The sequence below is a fragment of the Hippocampus guttulatus genome, chromosome 12 (assembly GCF_054856545.1).
Source record: "Hippocampus guttulatus isolate MCC_2025c chromosome 12, RoL_Hgut_1.0, whole genome shotgun sequence".
Taxonomy (NCBI): Eukaryota; Metazoa; Chordata; class Actinopteri; order Syngnathiformes; family Syngnathidae; genus Hippocampus; species Hippocampus guttulatus.
Window position 1 is genome coordinate 327902 of NC_141272.1, and position 21462 is coordinate 349363.

Sequence of the window (21462 nt, forward strand, 5' to 3'; positions counted from 1 at the left end):
GTTTCCGGCGCGTGTCCACGCGCAAACCAGCAAGAGTTGGAGCGTGCCTGCTTCGCGTGGACGCACGCGCCCAAGCGGGCGCGTGGGCGCGTCTCGTTTGACGGGAGCCACGCGCCGCCCCGGTGAGGGAAGAAGCCAGCGCTTTTCGGCCCTGACCTCGGTCTCCACACATATACTGTGTGTGTGTGGATATATTATATATATGTATGATATATGAAATGAGGTTTCGAAGGCAGGCCATTTCCATGTGCGGCGAGAGAGACGCGCACGGATGGAAGGCGTCCGCTGGGCTCTCGGGATGCGGAGGTTAACGATGGCAAGAGGAAGACTAAGAATGAAAAAAGTGGGAAAATATGCACGGGGCTCGCTGAACAAGCCTGCCAAACAGGTTGGGTGTGAATCTCCAACGTTTTTGGGAACTCGTCCATGTTCCGAAGACGAGCGAGCGAGGCGCGCGCGCAGGAAGGCAAGAGGCGACGCCGCGTCCGGTGCCGTCACGACGTCCGCAGGCGGACGCGTGTCGACGCGACGTGCCAACCGCGCAAAGAGTTGGCCGGGAAGCCTTCCAATTGACTTTGCCCGAGCTGCGGCGCGGCGGAAGTGACGCGTCATCCCGCCGATGATTGATGAGGGCGAAAGCACTTTCGCTTTGGCGAACGTTCATCCGTCCTTTGTGATTTCGAGCCTTTGGGCGACATTTCTTGCCCCTTCCACCGGGGCCTTGGCCTTCCTCCTCCCCCTCCTCCTCCTCCTCCTCCCCCGCCCGCCCGCTCCCGCCTATAAAAGGAGTCCCCGTGCGGGCCGGCGCCCCAGTCCACAGTCGAGCCTCCTTCGCCGCTGCCCCGCCCGCGCCCCCGCCGCTCACTCTTTCACCGTCGTCGAGAGCGGCGCGTCCTTCGGCTTTGGACTTTGGCCACTCGGCGCGGTCGCCGGTCTTGGTTCCGGATGCAGCTCGGAGGCGCCGCGGCGCGCTGCCTGCTGGCCGCTCTGCTCGTCGTCCTGATGCGAGCGCGCACCGTCAGTACTTTTGCTCCACTTCTTTTTGCTCCGCTCGTCTACTTTCGCTTCGTCGCCCGACTCGACTCGCTCCGGTCGCGCGTCGCCGTTGCGCTTTTACGCACCGCGCCGGAGCGGACGCGCGCGACCTTCGGCTGCGTCTTTCCGAGTCCTTCCTTCGTCGCTCGGGCATTCGTCCTTTTTCAACGGCCATTCGCGACTTCGCCTTCGTTGATAAGAGCAGGCAAGAAGAAAAAACAACAACGACAACACCTTCTCGCTTTCACCGTCTTGATGAGATTTGCTGTCATAATGACAGACCGGCTCTTTTTTTTCCCCGAGCAAATTCCACTCGCGTTTCACCAAACGTGTTTTTGTTGTTGTCGCGGATCAAGTGACTTGGCTGCTTCGGTGTGTTGTCGCGAGCGGGCCCCGGTTTGCTCTGGGCCGTCCAGATCCGAATCCGAATCCGAATCCGAATCCTCTTGATTGTCCGAGTATGTAAAAGCACGCAAAGCAATTTGTCTCCGGTGCCACAGGCTCCACTGGTATCATGATAAACAAGGACGTGACAACTAAGTATGGAAAGACCTTCCGTCATGACGTCACGGCCCGTGTCCATCCGCAGACGGAGTCGTCGGGCGTGTTCGAGCTGAAGTTGGAGTCGCTGAGCGGCGCGAGCCCGCACGCGCTCTGCCGGCCGCCGCCGTCGTCGTCGTCGTCGGCGGCGCGCGCGTGCCACCTCTTCTTTCGCCTGTGCCTCAAGCACGCGCAGGACGTCATCGACCCCGAGCCGCCGTGCACTTACGGGACCGCGCTCAGCGAGATCCTGGCCGCGGACGCCGGCTCCATCGGTGGCAGCGCGCCCCTCAGGGTGCCCTTCCACTTCAAGTGGCCGGTGAGTGCGCCGCCGCCGCCGCCGCCGCCGACACCCCGCATCCGCCCCCCGCCGCCCCGCCGCAGTGCTTTGTTCGTTTAAACGTGTCACTTTTTCCGCTCTCCTCCAGGGAAATTTCTCGCTCATCTTGGAGGCCTGGACCGCCGAGTCTCCCGGACTGGATTCCACAGGTACAAGTCCGCTGCAGTACCCGAGCTTCTCCGCAGAGGGGCGCCCCCGCATTCGCGAATACAGTATTCGCCAGCTGTTGGTTCTTGGCCCCCGCCACCCCCACCCCCACCCCCAGCCATCCTCCATTGTTCACCAAAAGAGTTGAGGAGCTTCATTGAGGCAAAATGAGTCCCAGCATCTCGTGGCGCTGCAGAACAGAATGAATCTTTTTCGCTGGACAAATATGACAATTTATGAATTTGAAGTTGGACAACTGGACCATATACACGATTGATTATTTCCGGCAACAACGTTAACATACGGCAAGTTGTTTGCTGGAAAACACTTTGTTGAGTCCTTTCCTTTCCAATTCAGGTTCCGGAAACCATGATTGAAATGTGGGGAAGCAAAACTCACAACATTTGCTTGGATTTGCTCAAGTTTCTTGCTTGCACCCACATTTTTTTGGGTTGACTTGCGCGTATCGACGGCAAGGTTGGCTCCCCAAATCTCTTAAAGCGGTGGCCTGGGGGCCCCAAGCAGCGCAATTGGATTGGTTGTCTCCTTTCTTCCTTCCTTGCGGCACGTTTCGAGGCAACCCGGCCATCGGCCGTGAATTGGCGCGAGCACGCGATTGCCTCTCAATTGCACAGGATGGCGGCCGAGCACCGATTTTGCATTCGACGACGCTAAGGCTTGGCGAAGTGAAGCTCCTCGTCCCAACGTAGTTCCTTGGCCACTAGATGGCACCAAAGCACATTTTCAATGGTAAACTCAAGTTAATTTGGAGCAAATGACTGAGGACAGTTCTCGCCCCCCCCCCGCCCCCCTCGAATAATCCACAAATGGGCAAATTTGCCAGTGGCGTCACGCGACCAGCTTTGGGGCCCAAGCAGCCGCGTAGTTGGCTCCGAATGTGAGTCACATCGCAATGGGGTTCAGGTTGACTTTCTTGGCCGCTAATTGAATGCCCCCCCTTCTTCTTCAGAGAAACAGACCAAACTGATCAGTCGCCTGGCGACGCGGCGGCAGCTGCGCGTGGGCGAGGACTGGACGCAGGACGTCCACTCGGGCGAGCGCAGCCACGTGCGTTACTCGTACCGCGCCGTGTGCGACCAGAACTACCACGGCGACGCCTGCGCCGCCTTCTGCCGCCCCCGAAACGACACGCACGGACACTTCACGTGCCTGCGCGACGGACAACGCCGCTGCCTGGACGGCTGGGAGGGCACGTACTGCGTGTGGCGTGAGTGCGCCGGCCGTCCGGGCCTTCGCCCTCCCCTCCCCTCCCCTCCCACCTCGTGCCTTCCTCCTCCTCCCGCTCCTCCTTTGCTCCCCTTGCCCACTTTTCCTTCCCCTCTCTCGACCTTTTCCTCCCGTTGCCACCTCTCCCCTCGAGGCCATCGGCCAGCCCTTCCTTTCCTTGCCTTCCTCCCTTCGGCCCCCTTTTCTCCAACCTTCCTCGCCGACGCTTGTTTTTGTCCACGAGCCGTGAAATTGTCAAGTCGAGCCAAGCCGGCGCGAGCGGGAGCGGGCCTCCTTTTTTTGGGGGGCCCAACAAGGGGGCCAGGACACGCGCTGAGCCGAATGCGCGCCGCCGGCCGTGAAAACAGACGGCATGTGTCGCTTTTGTTGCGCCGGCCAGCTGCTTGGCTTCGCACTTAACTAGCGCGTGTCAGAGTGTGTGTGAGAGACACATTGCGTGTGTGTGTGTGTGTGTGCGCGCGCGCGTGTGGCGGACGCGTTCTCTTGTGCAGGGGTCCCCAACCTTTTTTGCCCCACGGAGCGGTTTCTAGTCAGACGATATTTTCAGGGACGACAAAATGATCTGATATGACCGGCATGAAAGGTGTGGTACAGTATTTTCGAAACATAATAATAATAAACACGAATCACGACACGAGGAATGTCCGATGTGGCCGCAACATTCTCTGGTTGCTATGGTAATGTTTACACGTGCCTTCAAAATAAGATAGACCGCAATTACAAAGCGCATGAAAAGTGCAACTCGCCATCGCCGCCTCTTATGCAAAGTAGGCTCGGTGCGTGGGAATCTCCCGTTGAGGTAAAGCCCGTCTTTGAAGGACTGTCGATGAAATGTAGCCTTCTTTTTCTTGGAGGTTGTAGGCTCCTCTTCCGTCTCCTGCCTGGGCCTTTTCCCCTTTCCAAAGACTTTTGTTTTTTGCTCGCTCCCGGGTTTCCTTTTAGCGGTAACCTATCACGTGGCCGAGGAGCGCGCCTTCACCTGCGTCGAGAGTGACATATTGGAGGCGGATGTAACGTAGAGTCCGGTCATTTTTCAAAATAAAACGAATAAAACTGAAGTCATGCAAGTGATGTATTGTTTCTGCGCGGCCCGGTACCAGTCCGCGGGCCGGGGCTTGGGGACCTCTGCTCTTGTGCATTTCTGTTTCCTGTTGCGGGTTAGTGTATTACGCGCGCATCCCAGCAACACGGGTGTCAAACTCGAGGCCCGGGGGCCAAATCCGGCGCGCCACGTCATTCTATGCGGCCTGCGAAGACAAATGATCTGGGTCAACTTGCGTGATCCTCGCTCAAATCTGTCCTGAAATGTCAACTTGTCATGTGGAATAAACAACGTTGAGATAATTTGGTTCCCCTATTTACAGTCACTTGAACAATAACCGAGCAAACTATTATCGTCGACTTGAGTGATTTCAAAAGGAGCAATCCACCGAGTTGTTGTGCGCAAGTAATAATGCGATGAGAAGATGAGTCGTTGCTTCCTAACGGCCCTCCGAGGGAACACGTAAGTCCGGAGTGGCAAAAATGCGTCGGACTCCCCCCCCGGCCTCGGACCCGGTTTGTTTGTTTGCCGCCGCCGTTGTCGTCGTTTGCTGACGGGCTGTCGTCTTTCCTCTTCTCCACCAGCCATCTGCGCTTCGGGCTGCAGCGCGGAGCACGGCTTCTGCCGGGCCCCCGGCGAGTGCGCGTGTCGGCAGGGCTGGCAGGGAGAGCGCTGCGACCAGTGCGCGCGCCACCCCGGATGCCTGCACGGAACCTGCCGCCAGCCGTGGCAGTGCGACTGCAAGGAGGGCTGGGGCGGACTCTACTGCGACCAGGGTGAGTTTCGGGCGAAAGCTTTCCGTGCGGCCGAGGGACCCCCGGAGTGACGCCGATTTTTTTGGGGGGTTGGGGGGACGCGCGGCGTGGGTGCACCCTCAGACCTCAACTACTGCACCAACCACAAGCCGTGCCAGAACGGGGCGTCGTGCACCAACACGGGCCAGGGCAGCTACACCTGCGCCTGCAGGCCGGGATTCAGCGGCACCGACTGCGAGATCCGGAGCAAGCCCTGCGACAGCGCCCCCTGCAGGAACGGAGGCAGCTGCAAGGTGAGCCCCGGCCGGCCGGCCCTCGCCCGCCGTCGTCCCTCCTTTCGTTCGGGCCGAATCTTTCCGGGGAGCCCCGTCCCGCTGACTCGGAGCGAGAGGCGGGGTTTGTCCGGGACTGCTCTCCGGCCAATGGCGCAGCACGTTCGGACAAAACAAGGACCGATCGTCAGTCGCCGGTTGATGTCGCGGCTCGTACAGACAAACGGTAGAATGGTCGTCGGTCCACATCGCTCCATTGACCGGTCGGCACTCCGGGTCACGTTGGCCTCGGCGCCGCGAGCCGAAGGAGCGGGGCCATCGTCCGCCTGCGCCGGTCTCCGAGAAGCGGGGGCCGAGCCGCCGCACTCCAAAGGCTCGCCGTTGGAGTGCCGGCTAGCAAAAGAGAAGCGCCTACAGAGCAACGCAGGAGACTGCGGGCGGGCAGGCTCAAGCGAAGCTTCGACGACGTCTTCGGACCGTCGTCCAAAGTTCGGGCGGGCTTCGGCGTTCCGCCAACCGTGACGGCGAAAGCGCTCAAACTGAGATGGCGACAGCAAAGTGGTTTGGGCCATTCACCCGAGTAGTTTTCTTCTCTTCCGCCGTCAAACCCAAAGGCTGGCGCACGGTGGTCACAAATCCAATTTTCCGTCGCGCCCGCAGTCCCATTTGAGAGTGCGAGACGAGCCGCTCTTTCAAGTAGCGCCGTCCCGCGTTCGGAGAGAGCAGACGAGGCGCCGCAGAGATCGACGGTTGGATTGACCTCGAGCGCCTGCGAGGACGAAGGACGGCTGATTCGTTCCGCCCGAAGCGACGAGCGACCAAAAAGCGCAAGTCTTCAAGAAGGACGGGCTCCAACGCCTTCTTTGCCGCCGCCGCCTCCTCGACCGCCGTCGGCACAGCTGCGCCGACCATTTGGGCTTTGCCCTCTTCCGCTTGGACGCCGCCGGTTCTCCCACCGGGAGATCTCCCGCTACCGCTGACGATGATTCATCAGGCGGCGATCCGCACCTCCGGAAAAAGGGACTGACTTGAGCGCACCCTTGGCGACCGTTTGCCTTGACCGCGTCCCATCAGCCAGCGTCCGCCGGCGAGGCCGACTTTGCTCCTTCTGTCGACGTCGCCTCTGGCGGCCCGTTCGTCCCGCCGTGAGATCTAACCGAGGACACGGTCACGGAGCCACCAAGCGGTGATCCGCAGCGCCGAGCAATCGTGTGACCCATCCCCCTTAAGAAGGCGGCTGACGACGTGGGCCCCCCCGCCCTCGAGGACGACGTCAACGGGCGTCAGCCTCTGCCCGCCCGCCCGCCGGCGAGGGAAATTTCCGACCGCGGCCGAACGGGGCGACGCGAGATCGCCGGACTTCCGTTTCCGTTCCGGACGCCGTCCGGGCCGGACCGGTCCGTGGGGGACGCCGACTCGCTGTCCGGGACCGTGGAGACAAACGATGGAATGGTCGCCCGGGTGCAAATAGACCAAAAACCCAAGCGGTTGGCCAGTCAAGATCAGGGCGCACGCGCGGAGCAAACCGACGGACCGGGCGGCACTGCAGGTCCAGGCTGGTGTGGCCTGGACCTGCACACAATTTTGTGACGGAAAATAACGAGACCGAGGGAATTCCTTTCAAAAGTGGTGACGCCTCCGCCCCGCGGCACTCTGCGGTTGGGACAAAAGGGCCAGCTCCGAAGGTTGCACAAAACTGGAGAAAACTGGAGCTGCGGCTGTGTTCGGGAAGCATCGGCACGCACCCGCCGCCACCCAAAAGGACCCCCCCCGAGTAACTCCACATCCGGTCGGGCCCTTCACGTAGGCTTGTCCTGACATCGTTTGCCTCTCGGCAGCGGCCCGAAGGCTTTGCGCTGACACCGCCTGCCGTTTCTTCTTCTTCCGTTTGCTCCACGCCGCCGTGACGGAGGCCCCGCTTCCGGCTGAATTCAAACCCACCAAATGAAACAAACCCCCCCAGAAGTTTGAGTCGAAGGGACCGCGGCGCGCTGGACGAAGCGCTTCTGGCGCTCTGTCGTGCGAAACGGAATCCTTGCGTTGGCCTGATGTCGCGGTCCTGAATGAGTCGCGTTAGCGGTGGGAAAATATTGATCTCGGTCTCATGTTGGGCAAAAACCCGGCACTGGAACTTTTGAGGCAAACGACGGACAGGTAGGCATTCGCTGTCAGGGCAAAGATAGGCAAGCGAGCATTCCCCGCAATGGACAATTTCAATTGTCTCCAACGAAGCTAACGTGCTAAGATGGGAAGAAAAAGATTCCCCCGCCGCACGATCACGAGGGGGGGCTTTTCACATCATCAACCCAGATCGTTCCAAAAACAAAATGGAAAATCCCATTGTGGCGCTTTAGGAAGGCGTGTGTGATTGCAGAATCCCTCCTCATTCCCTGCTCCCTCCCCCCGGCGGCACAGTCTCGGCACTGTCGACTGTGGGCCAAGATGCAGGAAGTCCAGATCCAGAATCTCTCTCTCTCTCTCTCTCTCTATATACACAGCATATTTTCCGCACTAAAAGCCTTCCGTTTTCTTAAAAGCTCACAGCGCGCCTTAAAATGCGATGCGCCTTGTGTATGGTCACCACGGTCATATTTGAACCCCAAAATGGCTCCTTGCTGGAGACGTGCTGACAACGCAGAGTTCAAACCGAAGGCGATCGGTTACGCAGTTGAACACGGAAATAGAGCGGCGGCGGCGGGAGAGTTCACCCTTAACGAGTCAATGTTCTAACTTGCCGTTGGTTACGTGAACTGTGTCACTGCTTTTATTCAATACCTTTTACCGATTGTTCTGTTGGCGTTTCCTTGAGTGTAGCGTCATCTAGTGGACGCATTGTAGAATACATTTGATCATGCAGTGCGCCCAATGTAGGACAAACGATTACAAAATAGGCCATTCGTTGAACGTGCGCCTCATAATGCGGGTGCGCCTTACAGTGTGGAAAATACGCTGTGTGTGTGTGTGTGTGTGTGTGTATACACCCGGTGGTCAAGTGGTTAGCGCATTGACCTCACAGTGCAGAGGTCGTGGGTTCAATCCCGGCTTCGGCCTTCCCACGGGGAGTTTGCACGTTCTCCCTGGGCCTGCGTGGCTTTTCTCCGGGTACTCCCACATTCCAAGAGCATTCATGGCAGGCTGATTGAACTGGAAGTTGTCCCTTGTGAGGATAAAGCGGATCAGAAAATGGATGGATGGATCCACGTATCTCAAGTCGCTTCCGGCACCAAGGAAGGACATCATCCCAGCTTTGAGGCGCGTGCGTTTCTGAGCGAGTTGGACGTCTCCCCACCCCGATGACGTTGGGCAAAAGTGCTGAACCCCAAAACAACCTCAGCTTGCAATTCGTTTCCCGGGGGCGTCATCGGCCAACGTTTTCTCGTGTGTGTGTGTGTGTGCGCGCGCGCACTTTAATGAGGTCAAATATACACATTCTATCCGTTGCCGTTGACATTTGGCCACATCGATTCCATTTAAAAATAAATATGTAATATATGCACACACATATATATATAAAAGGCTTCCACCCCTCCAACGTTGAGATTTCAAAGTCCAATTTCACGCAATTCATTTCCCATTTGACGATTTAGCTTACAACAAACACTTTTTCAAGGTAAACGTCATGATAACGACCACAGAAAAGTGTGTTTATCGGTGTGCGCGCACATGCACGTTTCGAACCAAAAGTGAGGCTAAACTAGAAGGGGGACTTCTTCCGAATGTGAAATTCAATCTCTCGGGCATTGCAGTTTTCCAAACAACAACCCAAAGTGAACAAGTCGCATATCAGATCGAAGACGACGAAGGCGCGGCTCCAGCGCCGCTTTCAAGTTGGACCGGGAAAGTCCAAAGCGGTCTGCGCTCTGTCGTCATCAAATGAAGTTTGCCGTCGCGCCGGTCGTCGGGCTCCCCGCTGGCGTTTCAGTTTCGCAAGTCGTTTTTGTCCCGACCGAGCCGTCGCGGCTTCTCTTGCCGCCTTTTTCCAGGTTTCGCCCCAAGTGGCCCCGGCGTCCGCTTCTCCCGATGCCGCTCGCAACGTTGGCCCGGAAGTCCTTTGCACGGAGGCCCGCGTGTCCGTCCGGGTTTCTGCCGCGAGTGCTTCGACGGCATCAAGGACCGCGTCGGGTTCTTTCTTCTCGGAGAGGGTCCCCGTGGTCCGTTGTTCTGCTCGGCGGCGCTTTTTTTTTTTTGCGGTCGGAACGGCTCCTCGCCGACGCGGCCGATAGATTTGCCGCCGCCTGCCGGGTCGCCGCTCAGGACCGGCCAGTCGGGCAAGCGAGCGAGCGCCGCCGCCGTCGGGCTCGGCGGTTGGAGTTGCCGGCGCCAAACCCGCCCCGCCCGAGCGGCAATCGTGACCGAGGCAGCGAGAGAAAGCTTGGCAAAAGAAGGCCCCCGGAATCCATTTGGCTCGCTTTTGCTGGAAACTGCAGACGAAGCCGCGGGAGCCCAAAAAACGCATTTCGTTCGGCACCCATCGCGATGGGGACATTTTTGCATCGCAAGGGTCGCCACTTTCTCGCCTTCAGCCGTTTCAAAAAAAAAAACCTCACATGGGTCATTGTTTTTCTTCTCGACAGTATGGATTGGTCGACGCCTTTTTCAAAGGGGTCTCTCCGCCAGCGAGCGACTTTGTTTGTTGGCTTGCTTGGAGAGTAAAGAAGCTTTCTGTGGCTTGGCTTTCAGGATTTGTCGGAGGGCTACGTGTGCGCGTGTCCCCGGGGCTTCTCCGGGCCCCAATGCGGGAGCGGCGGGGCGCTGACGTGCGCCGACGAGCCCTGCTTCAACCGCGGCGTGTGCGTGACGGCCGCGGCCGGAAGCGGAAGCGGAAGCGGAAGCGGAAGCGGAAGCGGCTACACCTGCCGATGCCCGCCCGGCTACGCCGGCTCCAACTGCGAGATGAAGGCCAACCGCTGCGGCAGCCATCCCTGCGCTAACGGTAACGAGCACGAGCTAGGCTAACATTAGCTCTGAGAGTTGTTGTCGTTGGCGTCCATCGCGACGCGAGTGCGCGCGCGGCGGAAATCGGGCGATCGGCCCCGGTTTTCAAGTCCGCGCGTGACGTTGTCCGCGCGGCGCCGGCGCCGTGGAAAACGGTCGCCCTCGAGCCGATTGTTGGCCTGCGGCAAGGAAGGCGGGAGCGCGGCGTCGGCGCCGTTTGCCGTTTGGATGAAGACGAACAGTCCACCGACGGACCGGCGAGTGGCCGATATGCGATGGCGGCGCTACGACAGGCGGGGGGGAGCGCGTTGCCGTCGCGGCGCCGGCGTGGCCCCTTTGGAATCAAATGTTCCCTTCATTTGACCCGAGTCACCAGCGACCGTTGGCCGGCCCGTGACGAGTCGAAAGAAAGAAAAAGGAAGGCAGAGAGCAACGCCGAGCCTCTGGCGTCTTCATCAAGTCACGCTCCGCCGCGGCCCATTTCGGAGAAGAGCGCCGCCGGGCAACCTCGTGCCGTCCTCGCCCTTGCGCCGCCGACGCGCTTCTTATGTTTGTTCGAGGCCAAGGCCGAATTTGCACGGGAATCGACCGCGCAAAAGGTCGAACGAGGCCAAATGCGCTCGGGGGAGGAGGGTGACCAATCGGCGGCTCCGGGGCAAAATGCCACGCGGTGCGGCTCGTCGTCGGCCGCCGTCCCTCCCGCCCTCGCGTGCTCGGCTCTCAAATCTGCCCGGCGCAAACCGTGGCGAGCGATGTAGCTATTTGGTATTTCGGGCGCGGGCGCACGTGAGATTTTGGACCCGGGGCGGATTGAAGCTCATCCGAAAATGGACCTTTTCAACGGCGCGCCATTAAAAAGACACTGTCGAATTCTGAACCGAAATCATGGCGAGGCAATAATTATTGCCCCCCCCCAAAATGAAAGACTGCTGGCCCAAAACGTACTTGAACATTCGGTTCGAAACAGTCTGATGGAAAACGGGAGCTTGGTGCGCTCACGTCACGTCACGCCAGCTGCTGGTTGCCTGACAGCAGTCGCTTTGGACAGAAGCTAAGAAAAGATGGCGGCGGCGGCGGCGGCCCAAACAAGAGCACGAATCGCTGGCATTCGCCCATCGCTATCTCCCCGCGGGTGCGCTCGTCTTCTTATCGTCCATCTGCGAAACTTTCCCGCTTGACAAAGAGCAAACAAGAACAGCCGCCGCCGCTCTTGCGACATCGGCAAACACGGGCGCCGGCCCGAGGCCTGTTTACCAGCACACGCGGCGTAAACACGCCGAGGGTCACGTCAGCGTTTCTCGTAAACGCGCGCGCGCTACTTCCTCAAATCCGCTTGGACGCGTCGAGTGACTTTTCTGTTTGATATTTAGCAGTTCAGAGTCTTCTCAGGCAAGCGAACGTGCTTCTTGGAATTGGCTTTACTTTGATTTTTGGGATGCACTTTACTTTCATGATTGATTTTTTTTTTTTTTTTTGAACACTTTCATATTTGTTTCTGCTTTCATTCCTCGACTTTCATTCAGTCATGAAGTAGTCCCGACACAGTGGACCTCCGCATTTAGCAGGCCCTGGCTCATTGAAATTACAACAACAACAAAAAAACAAGTGGGGGGGGATCTGGTAAAAACAAATGTAGTAAAAAAAAAAAAAATTCTCTCTCTCTCTCTACAGTCATTCATTCATTCATTTTCCGATCCGCTTTTCCCTCACAAGGGTCACAGGGGGCGCTGGAGCCTATCCCAGCCGTCATCGGGCAGTAGGCGGGGGACACCCTGAACAGAGACGAACCACCGTCTGCGCACTCACTCACACCTAGGGACAATTTAGAGTGCCGTGCATGTGGGGTTTTTGCAATGTGGGAGGAAATTGGACTATCTGAAGAAAAGCCACACAGGGACGGGGATTGAACCCACAACCTGTGCACTGTGTGGTCCCGACATGCTAACCATTGGACCACCGGGCCGCCCAATATGTATGTGTGTGTGTGCGTGTGTGTGTGTGTGTATATATTAGTGCTGTCAGTTTAATGCATTATTATCAGCATTAATTGAAAACAATTTTAACTCGATTAATCTTTTTTATCGCGAGATTAATGCGGAACCACGTCACGGATGTTACGTTGCTCTAAAATAATAAAATGTGCTCCAAGTTTGAATCAGTGCGCCAAGTGGAAAATGTTCATGTAAAATTAAGTCGAAATTGTTGTTTCAGTAAATATTTGCATTTTGCATACAAAAAAAAAAAACGGATCCACGATTCCATGTTGATGAGAGCATTAAAGTGGGAAAAATAGGAGAAAAAGAAATCAAAGGAAATTTAGAATAGATAAAAATCTGTGATTAATTTGGCAAATTCTGAGTTAACTATGAAATTATACATTTGATCGCGATTAAATATTTTAATCGTTGATCAATGACAGCAGAGTGAGAGAGAGAGAGAGAGATCTATATGACTTTGAATGTGCCTTTTATTTGGTCTCCCGTAGGAGAAACTCGGAGGACAGGCCCTCTGTGCTGCTACATACATTGAGCAAAAACGTACACATTCACTACAAAACATAAATTGGACAATTACAGTACATACGATACGTGACAATATATACTTTCTACACACATTGGACACTACATTACAGTCATACGCGCCCCCCTCGCCCTCATGTCTTCCCAATTGTTTGTCTGCCTCCCTCTAATTGTTTATTAAGTTGATAGCCTGCGGTATGAATGAGTTTTTATATCAGTTTAATTTGCAAAGAAGAGTCCTATGTCCTTACCTATATATGTGTGTGTGTGTATGTATGTGTGTACCCCCAAAAAAGCCAGAGTTAGAACACCAAGGCCATCTCATGCCAAAGTCAATGGCAACATTGGACTTTGTGTGCAATCTTTTTGGAGCCTTTCTCCGTGACACGTCACATCAAAGTTGTTGTCAATAAGTGAGACTGAGCCCAGCGGCGCGGAAAGCCCGCGTAATTCTCGCCACCCCTGCTTCGGCTTAAAAGCCTGAAAATGAAGCGGAAAAGACCGGATCGCTTGTCTGAACCGCTTCTCCTCACGAGGGTCGCGGGGGGGGGGGGGGGGGGGGGAATTGGACAAGACAGAAAAAGAGAGGACCGCGCAGCGACTTTGGTGGAAAATGCAGCAGAAGTTGACATGGCCCTCGCGTCTTGAGATTCGCATCATTTGGCGATGACAGAAGGGCGACTCAAAGAACCGCGTGACGGACCGACGAGCGACAGGCTGAAATAATGGCGGCGCGGCGAGGACGGACCGGGCGGACGAAAGGATGAACCACGGACCAATCGGCCGCCGCCGCCGCCGGCCGGGCAAGGATCGGACGTCGCCGCGGCCGGGCGCTAGCGCGGCTTGGCCGTTGACGCGAGCTCGGGCCCTTTGCATCTGGCCTCTTTTGCTCTTGCTGGTGACGTCCGGTCAGAAATCCCACCGAAGAAGCTGCGCCGGGGATGTCTGGAAACGTGTGACATCAAGCGGAAGGGTCTGCTTTGCGACGTGCTCTTTTCCCGAAATCATTGGGGCCGAGCGTGGGCCGGCATCCCCGATGCGCTCCCGGTCATCGGCTTGCCTTCTTGAGCTGCTTTCGCCACTTGGCAGGAATGCTTGCTTGTGAATACAGTCCACAACAAAGGAATAAATAACAAGCACCTCTGAGACAGTCCAGTCTCCTCATATTTACTGACATCAGATCGTTCTGTTGCAGCTACGCTCAAAGAAGTGCCAAAATTAATTCTGTCGGGGGCTATAGAATTTATTTTGTGATTTTCGTAAAATTTCCATTTTCGGAATCGTAAATTTACGTTTTTTTGGAGGCGGTCATGAACGCCTCTCGAGTCTGACGGAAGAAGAGAAGGCACGGAGACGGACAAAGACGTACCTGTAGCGCCATCTAGTGGATGTATTGTAGATTGCGCCTTATAGTCCAGCGCGTGCAATATCTGAAAACAAAAATTTGAAAATAGGCCATTCATTGAAGGTGCGCCTCATAATCCAGTGCGCCTTTTAGTGCGGAAAATACGGTCCACAAAAACTCCATAAAACAACTGGTGGACTCACGAGCACACAGAGTAATCCAAACGTTGGAAGCGCTTGTGCATGTGAAGATGTTCTGTGAACAATAATAATAAAAATGGAACCGTATGGAAGGTCATTCCCACCAGTAAAAATTCAAAAAAAAAATTTCAAAGTAAAGTTCCAGCAGGAAGCCCAAAAGAAATTCAACAAAATCCTTTCCCCCTGCTGTCGAGAGGCTGAAATGGGAGCATTTGGACCATTTGACCTTGAACAATGGCTGTAATTGTCAATAAATTGGATTTATTTTATTTATTTATTTTTGTGGCTTAATTGACTAATTTTTGCAAATGTAGCATCCACCGATGTTCTGCGAGTGCTTCTGTGCGACGTTAGATGGCGAGAGTGCCTGCCAACTCTGTGTCCCCTCGCTGGAGAAAGCGCACTCGGGCACTCCCTTTTTTTTTTTTTTGGTGCAAACGGCACAAAAGAACAACATTCCGAGTAACCAATGAGTCAGAGTGAAGCTCGTATAGCGTCACTCCAAACGCACCCTAAAAATAGTTTTGGAAGGCTAAAGTGCTAAGCTAATGGCTTTTGAAGGGTTTTTTTTTTCCCAGGGTTAATGTGCTAACCATGTGTTCTAGATATGTTCAAGCTGGTCATCTTAAACTAGCGTGCTTTGAAGCTAATGTGCTAAGCTACACTGCTTTCAAGACATGTTTGTTTGTTTTTTGAACCTGACATGTTTTGGAAGGGTTTTTGAGGACTGCTGTGCAATTTTAACACGTTTCGAAAGGGAGATTTTAAGGGGCGCGTTTGGATCTTACCAGGTTTGTTACGGCTACTGTGCTAGCCGGACAAGTTTTGAATGTGTTTTCAAAGCTGCTTTTCAGGTCAAGGAGCTAAGCTAATGTGTCTTAAGGTTGTTTTAAAGCCTCATATGCGAAGCTAACGTGCTTCTAATTTGCTTTTGTAGGCTACTGTGCTAAGCTAATGTGCGTTTGAAGGATGACGTGCTAAGCTAAAGTGTCCCTAATGTGTTTTGGAAGGCTAAAGTGCAAAGCGGATGTGTGTGTGTGTGTGTGTGCGTGTGTGTTTTAAGGCGTTTTCCAAGGCTATTGTGCTTATGTAGGATATTTTGTTTGTGTTTTGAGTGTGGTCGTGAAGGATGCTGCGTGTTTTGAAGGTGTTCGAAAGGGCTCGATTCAAATGTTTGTTCACCTGCTTTGAAGGCATTTCTGAAGGCTACGACGCAGATGTGTCGGTGAAGGCGGCGGTGGCGATTTTTGGGGAAAGCCCTTTGTTGGGGCAGCATGTTTTGAAGGTGTGGCGCGCGAAGGCGGATGTGCACAAGCGGACGTGTTTTGAAGAGATTTCTGAAGGCTAATGTACCGAATCGACAAAACGAGTGCGTTACGTGTTTTGGAGATGTTCGCCTTGGGCAATGTGCTCCGCGGACGTGCTTGGAAGGGGCGACTTCAGGTTAGGGAGCGAAGCTCATGTTGCTCACGCTCGTTTTTGAAGCCCGAGATGGTTTGAGAGGAGGCCAGAGGGCAAAGACAATTTGTGTGGCAGTCGCTTTGTTTTCAAGGCAAACCTCTTCATGTTTTGAAGGCGAATTCGTTGAAGGCTAATGTGCTAAGTCAAGGTGCTATTTGTTCAGGCTAGCATCAGAACGCTACCAACACGCTCCGATGGCGTCCGCGAAGGCTAACGCGCCGTGCCAAATCGAGATGTTTTGGAGCGTCTTTGCGAAGGATGGAAATCGTCCTGAGGTGTTCATGAGGCGATAAAACATAAGTTGCGCTCGTGAAGGAAAGGCAGAGGAGCGCGCTGCGCCTCCGCGTCCACTCGCACCTTCTCCCCGGCTTTTCTCCGGGTACTCGGATTTCCCCCCAAAACGTGCACGGCAGGTGAACGGAAGGCTCCCGATTGTCCTCGGTTGCGAGCGTGAGCCTCGATCGCGGCGGCTGCGTGGAGTTAGCGTGTTCGCCACTGAAATCTTTTGATCCGTCAAACTTTCTTCCGGTCGGGTGAAAGGTTTTGAAGGCCGACGCGTGTTGAAGCTATTGTCCCGCGCTAAGCTAAGGTGTTGTGTTTTTTTTTGGGGGGGGGGTGTGCTTTCCCACTTAGGCGGCGAGTGCGTGGAGTCGGGCGCGGTGACGTGCCGCTGCCGCGCGGGTTTCGCGGGCGCTCGCTGCGAGACCAACGTGGACGACTGCGCCAGCAACCCCTGCCGCAACGCCGGCACGTGCGCCGACGGCGTGGCCGACTTCACGTGCACGTGCGCGCTGGGCTTCGCCGGCAAGGACTGCTCCTCGCGCTCCAGCCCCTGCGACCGCTTCCCGTGCCTGAACGGCGGCCGCTGCTTCGTCCACTTCTCGGGGCCCGTGTGCCAGTGCCCGAGGGGATTCATGGGGGAGCGCTGCGGGGAGGCGGCGGGACCCCCGGCCCCGGCCCCGCCCCCGCCGCCGAGCGGGGACGACGCCTTCCCCGCCGCGCTGGCCGCCGCCTGCGCCTTGGCCGGCGTGACGCTGAGCCTGCTGACGGCCGGCGCCGTCTTTGTCGCCCGGCAACTGCGCCGGGGCCGGCGGCTGGCGGCGGCGGCGCTCAAGAACGACCTGGAGGCCGTCAACAACCGATCGGCGGCTAAGGAGAGCTTCCTCCCACCCGGGGGCCGCATCAAAGTATCCAACAAGGACGCGGCGCTGGCCCGGCGCGGAGGCGACCGCGGGGGCGTCTTCGGAAACAAAACGGCCCCCGACTACAACCTGGCCAAGGAGCCGAGCGGCGGCGATGACGCGTTGGACAGGTAAGAAAGCCCGCCGCTCGCTTGGTGCCGGGGACCCCCAAAAAGGTCCCTCCGGCAGGAAAAGCCGCGGCGGCAGAAAGGCTTTCGACTCCCGCCCCCCCGGCACAAATTCACCCGCGTCCCCGTCGAGCGGCGGCGCCGACGTTGAGCGATCGCCACTCGCCAACGTGGCTCTCAGCTGCTCGGTGGCGGCGATCCCCCAACAATTGCAAACAATTGGCCTTTCATTCGTCTTTTTTGGAGGTGTGGGGGGGGGCATTTCCCCTCATTTTCCTTTCCGGTTATCATGGAAAACGCATATTTCCATTCATCTGCATTTTTTTAAGATGGGGGGGGGTTCCATCCATCCATCCATCCATCATCTACCGCTTATCCGGGGCCGGGTCGCGGGGGCAACAGCTTTAGCAGGGAAGCCCAGACTTCCCTCTCCCTAGCTACTTCTTCCAGCTCTCCCCGGGGGATCCCGAGACGTTCCCAGGCCAGCTGGGTGACATAGTCTCTCCAGCGTGTCCTGGGTCTTCCTCGGGGTCTCCTCCCGGTGGGACACCTCACCAGGGAGGTGCTCAGGAGGCATCCGAATCAGATGCCCAAGCCACCTGATGTGGAGGAGAAGCGGCTCGACTCTGAGCCCCTCCCGGATGACCGAGCTTCCCACCTTATCTCTAAGGGAGAGCCCGGACACCCTGCGGAGAAAACTCATTTCGGCCGCTTGTAACCGGGATCTGGTTCTTTCGGTCACGACCCATAGCTCGTGACCATAGATGAGGGTTGGAACGTAGATCGACCGGTAAATTGAGAGCTTCGCCCTTTGGCTCAGCTCCTTCTTCACCACGACAGACCGATACAACGTCCGGGGGGGGTTCCAATTTTTGTTTTTTCCCTTTCTTGGACGATGGGTTGTGGTCCTCCCCTCAGAAAAATTGCGTGATAAACTTGCACATTCCGACGGGAGAGCTGATCGCGCTGAAGCCCCCCCCCCCCCCCCCCCCCTCGAGTATGCCGGCAACAATCCGCTTGCTAGTCAGCGGTGGGCGTTGCGCAGTGTAACGCTTTGCCTGTGTTGTGTGCGCGTGCTCCGTTTGTGTGTGCGCGTCCTTTAGGATGAAGCGCGAGGCGGCGGCGGCGGCGGCGGCGAGTTTGCTGGCGGGCGCCGGCTCCCGGCCCGTCTCCGGCATCCCGGAGCGGATGCAGTGCTGCGTCTTTGCCACCGAGGTAACACGCGCACGCGCACCGACGCCAAACGGAGGCCGCCAAGGGCGAGCGCTGCGCTCCAGTCCTACTTTGGCCCTCCTTTTCTTTTGTTGCGTGTGTGTGTTTGTGTTTCGATGCAAAACTAACGTCACGTTTTTGGGAAGGAGGGACAAAATGCCACGTTTTGTTTGTCTCTTTCAAAAGTTTGTCATTCAAATGTGATTGTTGCAGAAGTAGGCCTATTTTTTGCTGCCACGACTTTCTGTTTTCGAAGGACCGATGCGCACGCACACGCACACACACACACACGTGCACGCGTACACGCGTACACGCTGGGATCATGTGAGTCACTGCCATCTTGTTTTGTTTTGTTTTTTTTTCCCCCAATTTGCCACAGGTTTGACCTCCGGCCCATCAATGGATTTTTATTTGGAATCCCGCAGAACGGAAGAATATTTTTTCTTTTTCAATTTTTTATTCATCGCTGCAGCTCGCTGACACGCAGAGCGGACATTTTTTTGCTATGATGATTGATATGATTCTGATCAGTTGTTTTTTTTGTTGTCTTTGGCGCGAAGCAAAGAAAAAGCGCGAGAGGAAGGACACCAAAGACTGAATGTTGCGCATCATTTGCACTTTTTTTCAATCGGCGCTGTTGTCGTCCGTCGCATCGGGATGACGAGAATCCCGCCGACCCGGACAGTCGGCGGCAAACGCCACAAAGCGGCGCGCTCGTGCCCGCGCCTTCCAAACTGTTTTGCGCCCACTTTGCCTTCGTCATCCTCCCTATCATCTTCTTCCTCTTTTGATACCAAAAACTGCGCTATGTGTGTGTGTGTGCGTGCGTGCGTGCGTGCTAATTTAAGACCACGCAATGCGTGTCGAGTTTTATTTAATTTGTCCAACCACGACGTGTACATAGTTGCTATTTAACAAATGCGATGCGGATCTATTTTCCTAAATAAACGAGAAAAGCAAACTTGGCTCAAGTGGCGGGCGAGTGTCTCTTTCCTTTGAAATGGGGCCGTTTCGTGACCCGGCACTCGATGTACACGCCAAAAATGCTGCGATCCGGTGACGATTGTTTCGGCCAAAGGACCGACTGGAAAGTGCATCTTTTCATGGGACAGCGCGCGGCCACCCGGGTTGGCCGCTTCCGGCTTTCAAGCGGGAAGTCGAGAGGACGCGCACGCAAACCGAGCTCGCGGCAAAGCGCCTCCGCGCAAAGCAGCCGTTGAGCCAAAATGGCCCCGCCGCCAGCCACCGCTCGACTCCGTCAACGTTCGCAAAGCGGGAAGCCGTTTGCACGCAGGAAGTTTGAACGCCGCCGTTGAGAGTGTGCCGAGCGACTTCCTGGGACGGCAACAAACGCCGAGCTCGCCGGTCACGAGATGAGGCGGTCCTGCACGGAACTGTGCCTGGACAAAAACGCAACCCTGGCTTGAAAGTTGAAACCAAAATCCTGAGTCGGAATGCGAACTTTCGAACGGATACCAATACAAAGTCACCGTTTGAGTACTCACCGATAGCCGGTGCCGATATCGGTTGTGCTTTTGATCATTTTCACTTTATTTCACACGATGACAAATAAATCTTCTCCTATGTGTCTAACAGCCGTCGTAGAGGGCACACTACTGCAGAGGAGGACTATCCCCACTAGTAAGGCGTTTTTAGCAGAAAACAAACGACCATGTATAGTAAGGATAGTAAGGCGTTTTTAGCCCAAAAAAACGACCATGTATAGTAAGGCGTTTTTAGCCCAAAAAAACGACCATGTATAGTAAGGCGTTTTTAGCCCAAAAAAACGACCATGTATAGTAAGGCGTCTTTAGCCGAAAAAAACGACCATGTATAGTAAGGCGTTTTTAGACAAAAAAAACGACCATGTATAGTAAGGCGTTTTTAGCCCAAAAAAACGACCATGTATAGTAAGGCGTTTTAACCCGAAAAAAACGACCATGTATAGTAAGGCGTTTTTAGACGAAAAAAACGACCATGTATAGTAAGGCGTTTTTAGCCGAAAAAAACGACCATGTATAGTAATGCGTTTTTAGACAAAAAAAAACGACCATGTATAGTAAGGCGTTTTTAGCCGAAAACAAACGACCATGTATAGTAAGGATAGTAAGGCGTTTTTAGCCCAAAAAAACGACCATGTATAGTAAGCCGTTTTTAGCCCAAAAAAACGACCATGTATAGTAAGGCGTTTTTAGCCGAAAAAAACGACCATGTATAGTAAGGCGTTTTTAGCCGAAAAAAAACGACCATGGATAGTAAGGCGTTTTTAGCTGAAAAAAACGACAATGTATAGGAAGCCGTTTTTAGCCCAAAAAAAACGACGATGTATATATGTATAGTAAGGCGTTTTTAGCCGAAAAAAACGACCATGTATAGTAAGGCGTTTTTAGCCGAAAAAAACGACCATGTATAGTAAGGCGTCTTTAGCCCAAAAAAACGACCATGTATAGTAAGGCGTCTTTAGCCGAAAAAAACGACCATGTATAGTAAGGCGTTTTTAGACAAAAAAAACGACCATGTATAGTAAGGCGTTTTTAGCCCAAAAAAACGACCATGTATAGTAAGGCGTTTTAACCCGAAAAAAACGACCATGTATAGTAAGGCGTTTTTAGACAAAAAAACGACCATGTATAGTAAGGCGTTTTTAGCCCAAAAAAACCGACCATGTATAGTAAGGCGTTTTAACCCGAAAAAAAACGACCATGTATAGTAAGGCGTTTTTAGCCCAAAAAAACGACCATGTATATTAAGGCGTTTTTAGCCGAAAAAAACAACCATGTATAGTAAGGCGTTTTTAGCCGAAAATACGACCATGTATAGTAAGGCGTTTTTAGCCCGAAAAAAACGACATCGTATATTAAGGCGTTTTTAGCCGAAAAAAACGACCATGGCGTTTTTAGCCGAAAAAAACGACCATGTATAGTAAGCCGTTTTTAGCCGAAAAAAAACGATCATGTATAGTAAGGCGTTTTTAGCCGAAAAAAACGCCCATGTATAGTAAGGCGTTTTTAGACAAAAAAACGATCATGTATAGTAAGGCGTTTTTAGCCGAAAAAAACGCCCATGTATAGTAAGGCGTTTTTAGACAAAACAACGACCATG

The 21462-nt window shown here is 54.8% G+C and overlaps 1 protein-coding gene across 1 annotated transcript; it reads left to right on the top strand.

Annotated features, from left to right (window-relative positions):
• Positions 1–731: 731 nt before the first annotated feature.
• dlc (deltaC) lies at positions 732–19325 on the top strand. Its single transcript, XM_086124993.1, has 10 exons — positions 732–1017; positions 1625–1894; positions 2004–2064; positions 3033–3290; positions 4937–5128; positions 5231–5400; positions 10060–10312; positions 16473–17151; positions 18252–18363; positions 18740–19325. Exons 1-10 carry the CDS (start codon positions 946–948, stop codon positions 18743–18745), a joined length of 2073 nt encoding a protein of 690 aa, XP_085981119.1. The 5' UTR covers positions 732–945; the 3' UTR covers positions 18746–19325.
• Positions 19326–21462: the final 2137 nt, after the last annotated feature.